The 15,810-nt window shown below is 54.2% G+C and overlaps 2 protein-coding genes across 2 annotated transcripts; both read right to left on the reverse strand.

Annotated features, from left to right (window-relative positions):
- Positions 1-1,070: 1,070 nt before the first annotated feature.
- On the reverse strand, positions 1,071-9,680 carry Pip5kl1 (phosphatidylinositol-4-phosphate 5-kinase like 1). Its single transcript, XM_042681164.1, has 10 exons — positions 9,628-9,680; positions 8,663-8,860; positions 7,469-7,522; positions 7,119-7,273; positions 6,824-6,948; positions 6,507-6,541; positions 6,367-6,422; positions 3,187-3,299; positions 2,240-2,393; positions 1,071-1,432 (listed from the first exon to the last, which is right to left on the reverse strand). Exons 1-10 carry the CDS (start codon positions 9,655-9,657, stop codon positions 1,165-1,167), a joined length of 1,188 nt encoding a protein of 395 aa, XP_042537098.1. The 5' UTR covers positions 9,658-9,680; the 3' UTR covers positions 1,071-1,164.
- Positions 9,681-11,408: 1,728 nt separating this feature from the next.
- Positions 11,409-15,198, reverse strand: Dpm2 (dolichyl-phosphate mannosyltransferase subunit 2, regulatory). The gene is made up of 4 exons (XM_042681082.1): positions 15,098-15,198; positions 14,733-14,822; positions 12,713-12,815; positions 11,409-12,032 (listed from the first exon to the last, which is right to left on the reverse strand). The coding sequence occupies exons 1-4, from the start codon at positions 15,098-15,100 to the stop codon at positions 11,977-11,979; spliced, it is 252 nt and encodes an 83-aa protein (XP_042537016.1). The 5' UTR covers positions 15,101-15,198; the 3' UTR covers positions 11,409-11,976.
- Positions 15,199-15,810: the final 612 nt, after the last annotated feature.

Genomic DNA, 15,810 nt, shown 5'->3' on the forward strand with positions numbered 1-15,810 from the left:
TCAGGCTGGTTCCTAGAGGCGGGAAGGAGGGGGTAGCCAGGGGATATTTAGGCTTCCCATAGGTCTAGATGGTAGCCTCATGGGCCACCATGGTGGTAGCTCAGAATCATGGGTCTGACCACTAAGCCTTGTGCCCATTTCACAGAAGAGAAAAGTGACTCTCCAAGAAGGGTGGAATTCACTAGAGATCAACGCGACCCTGCAGAATGCTCCACAGAGCTCCAGAAAACCCTAAGAGGATCTCCCTTGCAGGGCCTGGGTCTTTGGGCTGACCTTGCCACTTACGAGTGCATCAGCCCCTCAAAGTCTATGGGCCTCAGTTTCCCCATCAAGGCAGCTTCCTCTTTTTCCCAGAACTGAGGGATCTGGTGTTTTGTATCCTGGTTCAGCATTACTACTGAATGGTATCTTTTAGCCCCTTCACCCCCCTCCCAAGCCTCCATTTTGTGGTCTGTAAAAAGAGAATAATAGGGTTGGGGGGGGGGGGGTTGTTCCTTTTTTAGGGTTAAATAAGCCAATAACGTAGGGGAGTCCTTGGCACCACCGTGAATGGGGCCAAGTTGTTGACCATGAGGTGGGGCATGCTGCCCTCGTGTGGCCATCACTTGGAACCACAGGAGGGCTCCCTGCATGTTAGAGCATGCTGCCCTCGTGTGGCCATCACTTGGAACAGCAAGCAGGGTTCCTTTCAGGCTTTAGGGCATACTGCCCTCGTGTGGCCATCACTTGGAACAGCAGGTGAGCTCCCTGTATGTTAGGGCGTGCTGCCCTCGTGTGGCCATCACTTGAAACAGTAGGTGGGCTCCTTTCATGCTTTAGGGTATGCTTCCCCCTGTGGCCATTACTTGAAACAGCAGATGAACTCCCTGCATGGGTTACAGGGTGCTACCCACGTGTGGCCACCACTTGGAACAGCAGGCCAGCTCCCTGCATGAGTTACAGCGTGCGTGCTGCCCTCGTGTGCCAACACTTGAAACAGCAGGCCAGGTCCTTGCATGAGTTAGTGTGCTGCCCTCATGTGGCCATTACTTGAAATAGCAGGCAAACCTCTGCATGAGTTGGAACGTGCCGCCCTCGTGTGGCCATCACTTGGAACAGCAGGAAAGCTCCCTGGTTCTGGCAGGGGCCCTTGTCCAGATGGGGAGCATTGAAGCCAGACGTTGGTCACTCGGTGTGTGTCTCCACCCACTGGCACAGGCGACGGGCATAGCAAGCTGGACTGACAGTGGAGAAGGACCTGCCTGGGTAACGCAGTGTCTTCCACAAGTGTTCCAGCCGCTTGCGGAGCCCATAGACTGTGGAGAGATCCACCAGGCCCAGGAAATAGCGTTGCTCGGGCCCATCCAGGATGTGGAGGGCATTGGGGGAATCAGGCAGCAGCCGACGGTTCTGGGCTCCTGGATCTTCAGGGCTCTGCACCCCGTGCATAGATCTGCATGTGGGCCAAAAGGAAGGTGAGAGGGCTGCCTCTGCCAGGAAGCCTCAGCCTGTTCCCACACTCTGTGTGCTCTGGTCTGGGGCACCAGGTACATTGGAGGCCCCAATGGTCTCAAGCTGTACTGCCCAGCATGCAGTCACCAGCCACAGGAATGCAGCCAGTCCCCACAGAGAGGTACAGTGTGGATGAAATAAAACTGCTATGCGTTTGTGTGTGTGTGGGGGGGGTTCTGGGGCTTGAACTCAGGGCCTGGACACTGTTCCTGAGACTTTTCACTCAAGGCTGGTGTACTACCACTTGAGCCACAGCTCCACTTCTCTGTGGGGGGTGAGGGGGAAGATAAGCGGGGAGGGTTATTGGTGTTAAGAGTCTTATGGCCTTTCCTGCCCAGGCTGGCTTTGAATTGTGACCTTCAGATCTCATTCTCCTGGTTTGCTACGATTACAGTGTGAGCCACTTTTGCCTGGCTCAAGAACTTTCTATGGCAGAAATCAAAGTTTGTTCTGCTGCTCCAAAACCTTCCAAAGCCCCAAACTCCCTGCTGAAAAATGGGCAGATTCTATAAGTCAGCCACCATGCCCGTGTGCCACTGTACTTGGTCAGTTCTGTTCCCTGCTCTGTGGCTCATCTGTTCCCTTTTGCCTCTACCAACCAGTTTCTCCAGTCCTCCACCCTGTACAGCCCCCACATACATGCCCCACACAATGCCCTTGCCAGCCTTTGCCTGGATTATATCCCACATCCCACTGGCTTGTCTTCACACAACCATTCTTGCCACTGCCCTGGGGACAGGGTGCTCACCTAGCCGTGCAAAAGATGAGGCTGCTGCCCTGGCCCCGCTCATCATCATGGAGACGCTGGAAGGCCATCAGGAGGCTGTAGTCCAGAACATTGAGCTCCCGCAGGAAGGTGGTGTCCAGTTCTATCTGGCGGAGCAGCCAGCTCCTCTGGGACCCTGCAGCACCCGCCCAAGCTCTCAGCAACGTGCCAGCCTCAGGGCTCCACTTGCTCCTGCCCTAGGAGGGCAGGAATCATTATCCAACCCACTTCACAAACGAAAACTCAGCTACAGTTTATGTCAGTCACCCAGTTACTCATCTGAAGCCAGGATTTTAACCCCATCTGATTTCAGAATCCAGGCTCGTGTGTGTGTGTGTGTGTGTGTGTGTGTGTGTGTGTGTGTGTGTGTGTGTGTGTGTGTGAATGTGCTGATATTGGGGTTTGAGCTCAGGGCCTCCACTCTGTCCCTTAGCTCTTTTGCTCAAGGCTAGCCCTTGAGCCACAGCTCTAGTTCCAGGTTTTTTGTTTTGTTTTGTTTTGTTTTTTTGGGTCCGGTTGTGGGGCCTGAACTCTGGGCCTGGGCACTATCCCTCAGCTCTTCAGCTCAAGGCTAGCGCTCTACCGCTTGAGCCACAGCGCCACTTCCGGTTTTTTTTCTTTTTGCTTATATGGTACTGAGGAATCGAACCCAGGGCCTCAGGCTTGCAAGGCAAGCGCTCTACCACTGAGCCACCTTCCCAGCCCTTTTTCTTTTTTTTTCCTGCTTAATCAGAAATGAGAGTCTCAGATTTGTCTGTGCAGACTGGCTTCAAAACATGACTTCTAGATCTCAGCCTCCTGAGTAGCTGGGATTTGTCCAGCTCTGAATCTGGTCTTAGAGAATTTGGGAAGAGGGAAGTGCCAGGGTCCTCTTCCCAACTCCACCCTGAATGGAGGAAGAGGAAGCCAGGAACTACTCTGTGGCTCACCCAGGTTGATGGTCTTGCCCTGAAAGTTGAGGTCCTTCAGCACGAGAACAAGAGGGCTTCCCTCAGGGGCGGGCTCCACCCAGCGGCTCACCTCACAGCCCTTGATGTCATACCTAGGGGGTGGGAGGAGAAGTCCAGCTGGTGACCCTCACAAGATATTCATTAGAAACAGTCGCTGGCTGACTGCTCAAGTATATGCCAATACATGGCATTCCACCCCTCAGCCCGCCTGGTCTGTGTCCCTGATGAAAGATGAAGAAACAAACATAGAGATTTCCTCTGACTTGCTTGTGTCACACTGTAAGTGAAAACCAGAGCAAAACCCAGTGCTGGTGGCTCACACCTGTAATTCTAGACAATCAGGAGGCTGAGATCTGATGATCAAGGTTCAAAACCTGCCTGAGCAAACAAATCCAAGAGACTCTTACATCTACTAGCAAAAAGCCATAAATGGGAATGTGGCTCAAGTAGCAGAGCAACAGCTGTAAGCAAAAAAGTCAGCCCTGAGTTCAAGCCCCAATATTGTCACACACAAACACACAAAGGCAGAATTCACATACAGGTCTTCAGAAGCACAGCCCACATGCAAGCCCTGCCGGTGTGTCTCCCAACACATTGTATCCTGGACACAAATATTTCCCACTTGGGGCCAGAAGGAAACAGCTGGGCCCAGGGAAATTGCTAATAGAGAACCTGGGACAGAGACAAGGTTGGATGCAGTTAAGAGAGGTTGGCTTTGAATCCTTGATCCTACTGGCTGTCCAATCTTGGCCTTCCAGTTTCTCAGCAATAAAATGAAGCTGGTTAGTTAGGTGTGGTGGTGTCTGTCTGAACTCCTGGAACTCTGAAGGTGTAGTCAGGAAGCCAGGTTGTGTTCAAAGTGAGCCTTGGCTACATGAGGAGACCCTGTCTATATGTATAGAGAAAGAACGAGAGAGAGAGAAGAAGAAGAAGAAGAGGGAGGAGGAGGAGGAGGAGAGGAGGAAGAGGAAAAGGAAGGTGAGGAGGAGGAGGAAGGAAGGAAGGAAGGAAGGAAGGAGAGAGAGAAGGAAGGAAGGAAAAAGAAAAAAGGAAGGAGAAAGAATACAAAATTTATGATGGTGACAACAGCCACCCCTCAGGGTGCTCCTCCTCTTCCTCCTCTTCCTTCTTTTTGGTGTCAGGGGGAGTAGTGATCCTAGGGCCTCAATTCAGGCCCTATGCACTGTCCCTGAGCTTTTTTATTTCTCTCAAGACTAGCACTCTACCCCTTGAGCCACTCAAGTAAATTATATATAAGAGTCTCATGACTTTCCTGGCTGGCTGGCTTCAAACCTTGATCCGCAGATCTCAGCCTTCTGAGTAGCTAGAATTACAGGTGTGACCTTTCCAGCTCAGGGTCCTTCTTTTTTTTTTTTTTGTCGGTCGTGGGGCTTGAACTCTGGGCCTGGGCGCTGTCCCTCAGCTCTTCAGCTCAAGGCGAGCGCTCTACCACTTGAGCTACAGCGCCACTTCTGGTTTTCTGGTGGTTTATTGGAGATAGGAGTCTCACGGTCTCTCCTGCCCGGGCTGGCTTTGAACCGCGATCCTCAGATCTCAGCCTCCTGAGTAGCTAGGATTACAGGCGTGAGCCACCAGCGCCCGGCTTCAGGGTCTTTCTTGATGTAAAGTTTTTTTTTTGTTTTTGGTTTTTTTGTTTTTGCCGGTCGTGGAGCTGAACTCTGGGCCTGGGCACTGTCCCTCAGCTCTTCAGCTCAAGGCTAGCGCTCTACCGCTTGAGCTACAGTGCCACTTCCGGCTTTTTCTGTTTATGTGGTGCTGAGGAATCGAACCCAGGGCCTCATGCATGCAAGGCAAGCACTCTACCACTGAGCCACCTCCCAGGCCCGAGATTTTCTTTTTTTAAGATTATGCCAGGTCCAGGTTGCTTATCCCTATAAATCCTAGCTACTCAGGAGACTGAGATCTGAGGATCATGGTTTGCAGGCAGACTGTGAGACTTATTTCTAATTAATGTAAAAGGCCAGAAGTGGAGATGAGGCTTGAGTGGTAGAGCTTTGACAATACCCAGTCCCTGAGTTCAAGACTCATTACCAGCACAGACACGAAAAAACACCTACAGCCAATTAAGCACCTAAGCTTGAGTTACTCAAGAGATGCTGGCTGTGTGTGTGTGTGTGTGTGTGTGTGTGTGTGTGTGTTGCATGCATGCATGCATGGCGCTCCAGTTCTAAGGCTTGAACTCAAGGCCTGGGCACTGCCCCTGAGCTTTTTTACTCAAAGTTAGTGCTCTACCACTTGAGCCACACCTCCATTTCCAGTTTTTTGTGAGTAGTTTATTGTAGCTAAGAGTCTCATGGGCAAGCTGGGCACCAAGTGGCTGTCACCTAGCTACTCAGGAGTCTTAAGATCTAAGGATTCCAGTTCAAAGACAGCCCAGACAGGAAAGTCTGTGAGATTCTTATCTCGAATTAATTACCAAAAAGCAGGAAATGGAGCTGTGGTTCAAATGGTAGAGATCCAAACTTGGGCAAAAAAGCTCAGGGAAGGGGCTAGGAATGTGGCTTAGCATGCATGAAGCCCTGGGTTCAGTTCCTCGGTACCTCATAAACAGAAAAGGCCAAAAGCAGTGCTGTGGCTCAAGTGGTAGAGTGCAAGCCTTGAGCAAAAGAAGTTCGGGGACAGTGCCCAGGCCCTGAGTTTAGCTCCAGAACACACACACACACACACACACACACACACACACACACACACACACACACACACACACACACAGTCTCATGGATCCTCTTGCCCAGGCTAGCTTCCAACTATGATCCTCAGATCTCAGCCTCTGGAGTAGCTAGGATGACAGGCGTGAGCCACCAGCACCCTGTTCCCTTCTCCTTTTTTTTTTTTTTCTTTTTTTGGGTCCGGTTGTGGGGTTTGAACTCTGGGCCTGGGCTCTTCAGCTCAAGGCTAGCGCTCTACCACTTGAGCCACAGCGCCACTTCCGGCTTTTTTCTTTTTGCTTGTGTGGTGCTGAGGAATTGAACCCAGGGCCTCAGGCATGCAAGGCAAGCGCTCTACCACTGAGCCACCTTCCCAGCCCCCCTTCTCCTTTCTGTACCACGTGGCCGGTGGTGGTAGGGGGTTGGGGTGGTGCATGTGAGTTGGGGTCGAGGCTCTGTTTCTGCTCCAGGGGGGCGTGAGGGGACTCACCTCTCAGAGATGCGGCCGGTGGGGTAGAAGACGCTCTGCATGATGATGAAGTACTTCTGAGGCGGGGTGGGGAATGAGGGAAGTCAGGATCTCCCCTCCGGACACCCCTCCGCCCAGTCACCTGCCTCTACCTCACCCACCTTCTTTCCCTGGGCCACCCGCAGACTGTGCACTCCTGGAAAGGGACAGGGCGTCAGGTGAGCACCCCAGAGTCCGCAACCCCAGAACCAGGTCCCTGCCCGCTCAAGAACGGCTCCTCCCCCTCAGCCCATCCCTCAAGGCCCCGCCCACACTTTTCCTCAGTTTAGGTCAAGATGCCCAGCCCCAGCCACACAGCTCAGAGGTCTGGGCCCCGCCCCCCGGAGTGTCCAATCACAGCCGGTTTCTCCTGGCCCCGCCCACGCACCCGCCCTCTCCGGATACTTTGCCACGCAGGCCCCGCCCCCGGCCCCGGTACCCAGCAACCGGGCGAGCAGAGAGTGCGGGTGCCGCTCCAGGTGCTGTACGTAGCGGGGCAGGTGGGCGAGCAGCACCTGTACCTCCTGGCGCTGCTGGGTCTTCAGGAAGAAGCGCTGGTCGTGGCTGCGGGGCGGAAGCACAAGGTTCCCCCCAAGCTGGCTGGAGCGGCTCCCACCGCGTCCCTGAGAACCTGGGCCGCCCGTGAGTCTCAAAGAGCGCGCCCCGCATCCCCGCCGCCCGCATCCCCGCATCCCCGCCGCCCCGCCATCCCCGCCGCCCCGCCGCCAGCTCACGACAGAAAGAAGCTGGCCTTGCTCTTAGAGGTGCTGAGGAACTGGAGGTAGGGGCCACCGGGGCCCAGCGCAGCCTGGTAGTCCTCCTCCACCAGGCCCAGGGAGCGCCGCAGCCGCGCGAAGGCCGGGCCGGCCAGGGTGCCCAGCTCGAAGCCCTGCGGGGGGGAAAGCGGCCCCACGGGGGTCAGTGCCGGTCCAGGTGCAGGTGGCCTTGGTGCAGGAGCGTCAGGATGACCACACCCTTCCTCCAAAGGCCTCAGGGGCTACGTTACCCACCATGCAGTCAGGAAACTCGGACAAGGGGAACAAAGGCCATTACGGGCCCCTTCCACCCGTCTCGGGCTTCCTACCTCCTCATGAACCTGGGTCATAACTTCAGAGAAATCCTCCTGGGTGGGTGAGCCCTGCAGAGATAGGTAGAGGGCCTCAAGGAAAGTCAAGGCCTCCCGCCGCCCACCTGAGGATCTTTAAGTGTCCTGTACCTGCACCCCAGCCTCCATTTGGGTCCTTCAGCAAAGCAGAACCCATGACGTCCCTGAGTGTGCCTGCAATGGGCTGCCACATTGCCCAGGGTTGGAGGAGGAAGAATGACGGAAGGCAGGGCCTAGATGTGTCTCATTTACCACTGGGTCCCCAACACCAAAGTCTTGAGTTCAAGTTGCACATGTGTCCTCAGACACATGAAGCCAATTCCATCCCAGTACATGGAGATAGCCCAGAAAGCCAAATGATCGCCTGATGCAGGCTGGGGCCAGATCAGAGAGGCTGCTGCCTGGAGGAGATGACTTCTGAGCTGAACCCTCAAGGGTGCTCATGACAATGCAAACAGCACTAGTGGCTACCAGCAAGGAAAGGGATCGCAGTGTCTGCAGCCAGGGCAGAGGACAGAACGTGGATGGACTGGACTGCTGTCCCTTGCAGGGTGGCCAGGCCAGGCTGGAGGCATAGGAGATTTTTAGCAGGTGATGAGGTTAGGTTATGATTTAGAGAACTCCCCCTGGATCTTGTACTCTCCCTGGTCCTCCTGCCTGTCCTGTAGGATGTGGTCAGACTAGGCACATGGGCACACACAGAGACAACATATATGCTCACCCGCCTGCCCTGCTGCTGAGCTGGCAGCTGGGTGACCCTTTCTGCTGAGCTAGCAGGGCCCTAGCTTGAGCTCCAGGGAGAATGGGCTGGGCTGGCCTAGTGGGGGTGGGGTCCCTTAACCATACACTCTGGAAGAGCTGAGAGGGCCTCAGAAACCAAGAAATATAATCCCCCCACCACCTATACAGATGGGGATACTGAGGCAAAGCCCACGACAAATTACAAATCACACAGCAATCAATTCAGTAAGGGGGTTCCTCACACAGCCAACATCCACAACATTCCAGTTGCCAACCTGGAAGCGCCCACCATCCCATCCCTGCACAAGTCCCTGCCTTCTTCCTCTGAAGTGCCCTTCTCTGGTCCCAGTGTAGCTTTATTAGCAAGACAGACCATTGGCTAGGTCTTGCCCTCAGTGTTTTTGGGGTGTGCAAGATGAGGTGACCATTCACCGTGGGTGGGTGGTCGATGGAGACCTGCGTGGCAGCCCACAGTCCTGCCTGCATCATACATGTCAACCTGTGCAGCTCATGTCCCGGGTCAATCTCAAACAGGCCCAGGCGACACTGCTTGTCCCGTAGGCGCCAGAGGAAGCCACGGCGGCTAGAGGTGGCTGTTCTGTGTCCAGCCTCAGGAGAGGGGGCCAGGATCTAGGAGGAAGAGGCACAGGAAGGCAAAGAGCATGTGGTGGCATCTCAGAAGGGGAAAGACCCAACCAAGTCCAAGTCCCATTTCCACTACCTATGAGCCGTCCCTTCATCTGGCTCTGCCTGGGTCTCTTCAGCGATAAGGTAGGGTTCCTCACCAGGCTCACTCACCTGGCTCGGAATCAGCATCTAAATAAAATGTAGGCAGAGCCTGTGTTCTGCAGTCAAACCCAGCTGAGATTGACCTGTTCTCTCGATGCACAACCCTAGTGGGTAAATCACCTGGGTCAACCAACCCAGGCCCCTTGGTGACTGGTATTAACTCTTCTGTTGAGTTTGGAATCTGTGCACAGGTCTTGAGAGCAGCCGGGGGATGCGGTGAACTCTGCCCCCGGGTCTGTACCGACTTCTCCCGGCCAGCGCCGAGGGTCAGCATGACGCTGAGGTCATACCATTCGTTTCATTACTAACTGGGCGCCCCCCATGTGCCCCCAAACTGGCCGAGAGCTCGAGCTCCTTAGCAACCCTATGAAAGAGCTTTCATGATCATTTATCCCAGAAGGACACTGAGACAGACCTGGCGGGGGTTACCCGCCAGATCACACCCCGTCTTCATACCTGCGCCCCAAGCGGGGCGTGTCCTGGTCCTCACCCAGGCAGGGCCCCTCCCTGGCTGGCACGGGGGCGTGTCCGCGCCGCTGGCGGAGGGGAGGCCCAGTTGCCGCCCACCAACCCTTCTCCCTCCGGTTCCCCCTCAAGTCCGCACATACCTTGCGAGGCCCGGGGCTTGGCCCGGCCATGGCCCCCCTTCAGCAGCTTCCTGGGCTTGAGCTGCGCCCCGGCTGCCCCGCTGCAGGCACCAGGCCCCGCCCCTGCCTCGGGACGGACCAATCGCGAGGCAGAGATGATTACCGCGCCCTATCCGCGCGGGAGGGGCGCTGGTGACCGCCGGCGGGCCCCGCCCCCGCGGCTGCAGCATCCTTGGGACCCAGGTCCCGGTGGGGTGGGGCTGCCGGCCTTGGCTGGGGTCCTGGAAACGGATGGTCGACTCTCCCCTCAATTTCCCCCGGGAGTGAGGTGCAGGTTTTGGGGCCTCTAGGGTAAACTAAGTCCTGCCCCGCCCACCTATTCAGGCATGAAATTCCCACTGACTCTTGTCTTTGCCTGTGAAGAAACTAAGGTCCAGAGAAAGAAGTGACTACCTCCAGGTCGCACAGGAAGTCAGGCATCCATTCATTCATTCAACACCTATATTTGGCACATCCACTGGGGAGGCTCAGTAATGAAGGAGCAGGAGGAACACAGCTGCCAGCATGATCTTTTAAAAGAATGCATCAGATGATGTCACTCTCCTGCTTTAAGCAAGTGGCTTCCTACTGCAACGGGACAAAAACTCTTCTCCGTGGCCCCAGGCTGTCTGTCCTACACCAGACCCATCTCCCATCATTCTTCCTCCCTATGTCCCCTGGCCAGCCACCGAAGTCTCATCTGCAGGCGTTTTCATTTGCTGTGCCCTGTCTAAAGTATTTTACCCCCAGACTCCCCTCTGCCTCGTTCCTTCTTGTCATCTTACAGGGCTCCATCTATGCCCTCCTCCCCACAGTATCATGAGATCAGCAAGGGAGGATGTGGAGAGAGGCCACAGACAGTCCTCAGAGCCCAGTATTTCATAGTAGAACAGATGACATCAAGCAGGTGACCAGTCATCAGAGACACCAAGAGCATCTGAGATGCACTTGGGGGATGTCACAGCCAGCTGGGGCCGAGGATCAGGACTGGATCAGATTTAAAGGCCTTTACTGCACGCTGAGTGGGTCATCTTCCTTGGAGTGATGGGGCCAGAGAGATTCAGTGCAGCCTGGGAGTGGGGGAGGGGAAGGAAATCATGAAAGAGGCCAAAGAGAGGGAGGAGGGTCCTGGAGGGAATTTCCAGGTTGACAAAGAGTCCTGGAAGTGGGGCTGGGAGCACACTTGGGGAATACTGGGAAGGGGCAGCCAGAGGGGAGGGGAGAACATTCGCAAGACACTCCTATTATAGCAATGGAGCTGGGGGAGGCACCCAACGCCCAGTGGGCAACTGAGTGAACACCCACCATTGGGAGGACAGAAGATTCCTATAGGCACTGGAGCACTGGAAGAGCTGCTGCCCACAGGGGGCCTAGCAAGGGCTGGAGCCTGCACTGTCTCACCCCACCAGAACACAGAAGGGGTCTTTGACTCATAGGCAGCTCAGGACTCCACTAAGCTGGGTAAACAGACAATGGGCTTAAGCTTTAGGGGAATGACTGGAGGGTCCCTAAGGGGCCTTGGCCAAGGTACCATAGGGAAGGTATGGCAGATGTGTGCCTAGACTTTTGCTGAACCCCAATGTTGAGTGCTACCCACCCAGAACCACATCTGTCCTAGTTCCTGCCTTATTCCATGTCCAAAAGAGGGACAGTGCAGAAGAGGCATTTGAGTCACTGAATAACCAAAGCCTTCCATCTGAGTCCAAGGAAGGGTCAGCTCTGCCCCCTACAGCACAGCTCCTCATTCACAAATGACAGAGTCAAACACATGATCAACATTTATTCTTAACTTCTTCCAAACAGACCTGGGGCTGAAGGGACTGGCGTGGTCCTATGGTCCTGGGGTCTGTCAGTCCTTTCCTAGGGCTTTCCAGGTCCAGAGGTCCTTGTGGGACCTGAGCTGTGTCAGACCCGGAAGAACTGACTTGGTGGAGGGGAGGACATGCAGGAGGAAAGGAGAGGTCACGTGCAGTCCCAGAACCTGCGAAGTCCATCATCAGCATGAGACAGGAGGGAAACTGGGCAGGAAGGCAGAGCCCAGAGGAAAAGGTGACAAGGAGTCTGACAGAGAGGTCAGGACCATCATGGTTCAGGCTGAGACAGAAGCAGTTAAGTGGGCAGCTTCCAGTCCTTCTCTCTCCTGGTTTCTGGAATGGTGAGTGGGAGAGGGAGCCCCAGTCTGTCAGAGGCTGGCTCCTAAGCAGCTCTCTGGAGATGGCTGTGGGGCAGCCAGGATGAGGCCACCATGCCCAGATGTCCTGCAGGCTGCAACCCTTGGTCCCTGGCTTGGAGGGAATGCAGAGGAGCCAGCACCTCAACCCTGCCCACCCCTCACTGGGCCTTCTTGGTCTTCTGGTTCTTCAGCATCACGTAGGTGATGAACAGTCCTAGAATACAGAGCAGTCAGGCCATGAAAGATCTGCGCTCAGATCTTTCTGGAGGGGTGGGGGAGGCTAGGAGGTAATTGGGGGAGGGGTGTGGCAGAATGGCCCACATGCTAGGTCCTGTGCTTGTCCAACCACCTTTCAGACTCTACCTCCTCATCCACCTACACTGATCTAACAATCACCAAAGGAGTGGCTCCATCAGGCAAGATGCTGTTGATACTTCAGATCCATGAACGAGGTCTACCTGTTAACCACCTCCCCTACCTCTCTTCCTATCACACAGCTATCTGCTGGTTGATTCATCCGAACTATTCCCCTGGAATAGTCTAAGTCTGTGCTGGTGCTGAGAACAGTAACCACCAAGACACAGTCTCCAGTCATGAGAAATACAGGAACTATGAGTCCAGGTGGGCTTGTATAACAGTAGCCTAGGAAGTGATTAGGGATGGGAACATGCAAGACATTAGAGTTCTCCCTGGGGAGACCAGAGAGGTTGTTGACTTGTGGCTTTGAAAGAGGAACAGGAAAACCCCTGGGAGAGTTGGTTGTGACGAGCCTCAAGTAGGTGTGCAAGTGTCAGAAGCCTGCCCAGAAATGAGCCCTCCATCGCCCTGCCCAACGCCTCAAGACAGCCATGATCAGAGAAGCAGCAATGGGTGCTGGGAGAAGAGAAAACTTACCCACAAACAGGAGTAGCAGGAGGCCGGCAGCCAGCGGGATGACAACCGCATAGGCTCGGGGCAGGAAGTATTTGTGGATGACATGCTGGCTGTCGATGAAGGGCTGGCATGGGGGGCAGAGCTCTAGTGAGTACTGCTTACCAGAGTACTTGCCCAGTCCCAAGCTCACCTCCTCCATCCACGGAGCTATGTTGAGAATACTAGAAAGGCATCTGTTTTTCTTTAAAATGATAGCTTTTATTTTGGGGGGGAGATGTGGTAGGTCAGTACCATTTCTTCCTTTCCTTTCTTCATTTTAAAAAATAATTGTTGGACTGGCAATGTGGCTCAGTGGTAGAGTGCTTGCCTGGCATGCATGAAGCCCTGGGTTCAATTCCTCAGTACTAAATAAACAGAAAAGGCCGGAAGTGGCGCTGTGGCTCAAGTGGTAGAGTGTAGCCTTGAGCATAAAGAAGGTCAGGGACAGTGCTCAGGCCCTCAGTTCAAGCTCCAGGACTGGAATAAATAAATAAAATTGCTTCCTGGGTATTTACTTGATGATGAGGATCTGAGTACCTTAGGCCAGCAAAGACTCTATGATCCCTCCAGGGATTCCCAGCCTGGGCTCTTGGGTCTTCTCTTTTGTGCCAGTACTGGGGTCTCGGTGCTGTCCCTTAGCTTTATCTCTCAAGGTTGTCACTCTACCACTTGAGATACACCTCTACTGGCCTTTTTGGTGGTTAATTGGAGATAAGAGTCTCACAGAGTTCCTTGCCTGGGCTGATTCTGAGCTGATTTTGAACTACAATTTTCAGATCTCAGTCTCCTGAGTAGCTAGTAGTATAAGCATGACCCACCAGTGCTGGCTTATACTGCACTTTTTTGCTGGTCCTGGGGTGTGAACTTAGGACCTGGGCATTGTCCCTGAGCTCTGTTGCTCAGGGCTAGCACTCGACCACTTGCATCACAGCTCCAGTTCCAGCTTTTTTTTTAATGCTTAATTGGAGATAAAAGTCTTATGGGGGGGGGGGGGCTGGGAAGGTGGCTCAGTGGTAGAGTGCTTGCCTTGCATGCATGAGGCCCTGGGTTCGATTCCTCAGCACCACATAAGCAAAAAGAAAAAAGCCGGAAGTGGCGCTGTGGCTCAAGTGGTAGAGCACTAGCCTTGAGCTGAAGAGCTGAGGGATAGTGCCCAGTCCCAGAGTTCAGGCCCCACGACTGACCCAAAAAAAAAAGAAAGAAAAGAAAAAGTCTTATGGGGGGGGAAGTGGCATTGTGGCTCAAGTGGTAGAGTGCTTGCTTTGAGCTGAAGAGCTCAGGGACAGCGTCCAGGCCCAGAGTTCAAGCCCCGTGACTGACCAAAAAAATAATAATAATCTTATGGGGGCTGGGAATGTGGATTAGTGGTAGAGTGCTTGCCTCGAATGATGAAGCCCTGGATTTGAATCCTCAGTACCACATACACAGAAAAAGCAAGCTAGAATTAGCACTATGGCTCAAGTGGTAGAGTGCTAGCCATGAACAAAAGAAGCTCAGGGACAGAGCCTAGGCCCAGAGGTCAAGCCTCAGGACTGGCAAAAAAAAAAAAAAAAGTCTTATGGACTTTCCTGCCCAGACTAGCTTCAAACCATAATCCTCAGATCTCAACCTCCTAAGCAGCTAAGATTACAGGTGCCCCGCTGTATTGCACTTCTTAAGCAGCAACTAACAAATTTTCCCACATCGGAAGAAAAAAAAAAAAACTTTTTTAAGTCTTAAAGGTACTCATTAAGTCCTGGTGTTCGCCATGCCCAGGAGCCAGCTGACTCACCAGAAGGCAGAATAACTTTAAACAGGGTTTCACAGTGTAGCAGAATGCGACTTTGGGCTAGATCCTTCTCCTTGCGCCTATTTCCTCGTCTATAATTCGCTGGGGCCACCAGCATCCTTCTCAGATAAAGCAGGTGAAGCACCCGCACAGTGCTTGGATTAAATGCTTTTTGGGGGGCGGCTACGAGATCCAGAGGTGGGGAAGGTGAGCGCGGGAGATGCAGACACGTACCAAGAGAATCACCCAGACGGTGTAGTAGGTGAAGATGAGCAGGCTGACGGCGACGAGGCCCAGTCCCACCACCTGGTCTGTCCCGGTGGCCTGGAGGAGAGGGAAGGCTCAGCTGACAAGTGACTCTTTGGGGGGCACTGCCGAAAGGGGGCGACGCCGCCAGTTTTGGCGCTAAACTTCCCATCCATTCAAAAGCTGTACAGAGGGGCAGACTTGGCGCCAATCTCCAGGCTGTGTGCCGGGCCTCGGCGTTTTCACCTATCCAGGAAACCGAGGGAGAGCAACCCTGGTGTCTGAGCCCCAGCCGTCCCGTCCTACCCGCTAAAATCTTCCCAACCTGGGCGGCACCCGGACGCCAAGCTCACCATTTCCCCGACGCTCCGCCACAGGAGCGACGAGGCACATCCGGTTCCGGCTCTGGATCAAAGAGCACGCCGGGAGTTGTAGTCCGAGACCTGAAGTCACTGCCTCTCTTTGCATGTCGGGAAATATAGTTTTCAATGACATCATGGGGCGGGTTGTTTACTCTATCTCCCCAGGTAATGGAGCCGATCTGGGAACCCAAATTGCCCGGCCTTCCTGGCCACAGTCCTGTCGTGCCCGCTCACCCGATGGTAACGTCTCAACACATCCCATAGTCCCTAAGCCAGAGAGAGATGGGCAGTGAGGTAGAAAAAGGGTACTCCATAATCTAAATGAGTGGTAAAGTCCATACTGTGATTTAGGACTCCCTACTTCCAGGTCTCGAGACCCCCGATCTGGCAGTGGGAGAGGAGGGTCTGGCCCGAACCCGCAGGAATGAGATTTTGATTGGCAGAGAGGGAGGCACGCCCTCACCATCATTGGGTTTGCTTGGAAACTTCTCTGCCAGCCTCCAAGGCCTTGGGTATCCCAGATTTCGGGTTGATTCCTCCCGAGTCTCGTAAGCCCTTTCTTGAGAACAAGCTGAGGCTGGGCCAGAGCACCTCTGATGCTTTGCCTCTAGCTCAGTCCCTGAAACGCTGTCCTCCCCCAGAGCAGGGGGTCCTTGTCCATCACCAGATACCACTCTCCTTCCTCAAGCTGTCTTTGCAGGTGG

Source organism: Dipodomys spectabilis, unplaced genomic scaffold (genome assembly GCF_019054845.1).
Source record: "Dipodomys spectabilis isolate Male_0828 unplaced genomic scaffold, ASM1905484v1 ptg000067l, whole genome shotgun sequence".
Classification (NCBI taxonomy): Eukaryota; Metazoa; Chordata; class Mammalia; order Rodentia; family Heteromyidae; genus Dipodomys; species Dipodomys spectabilis.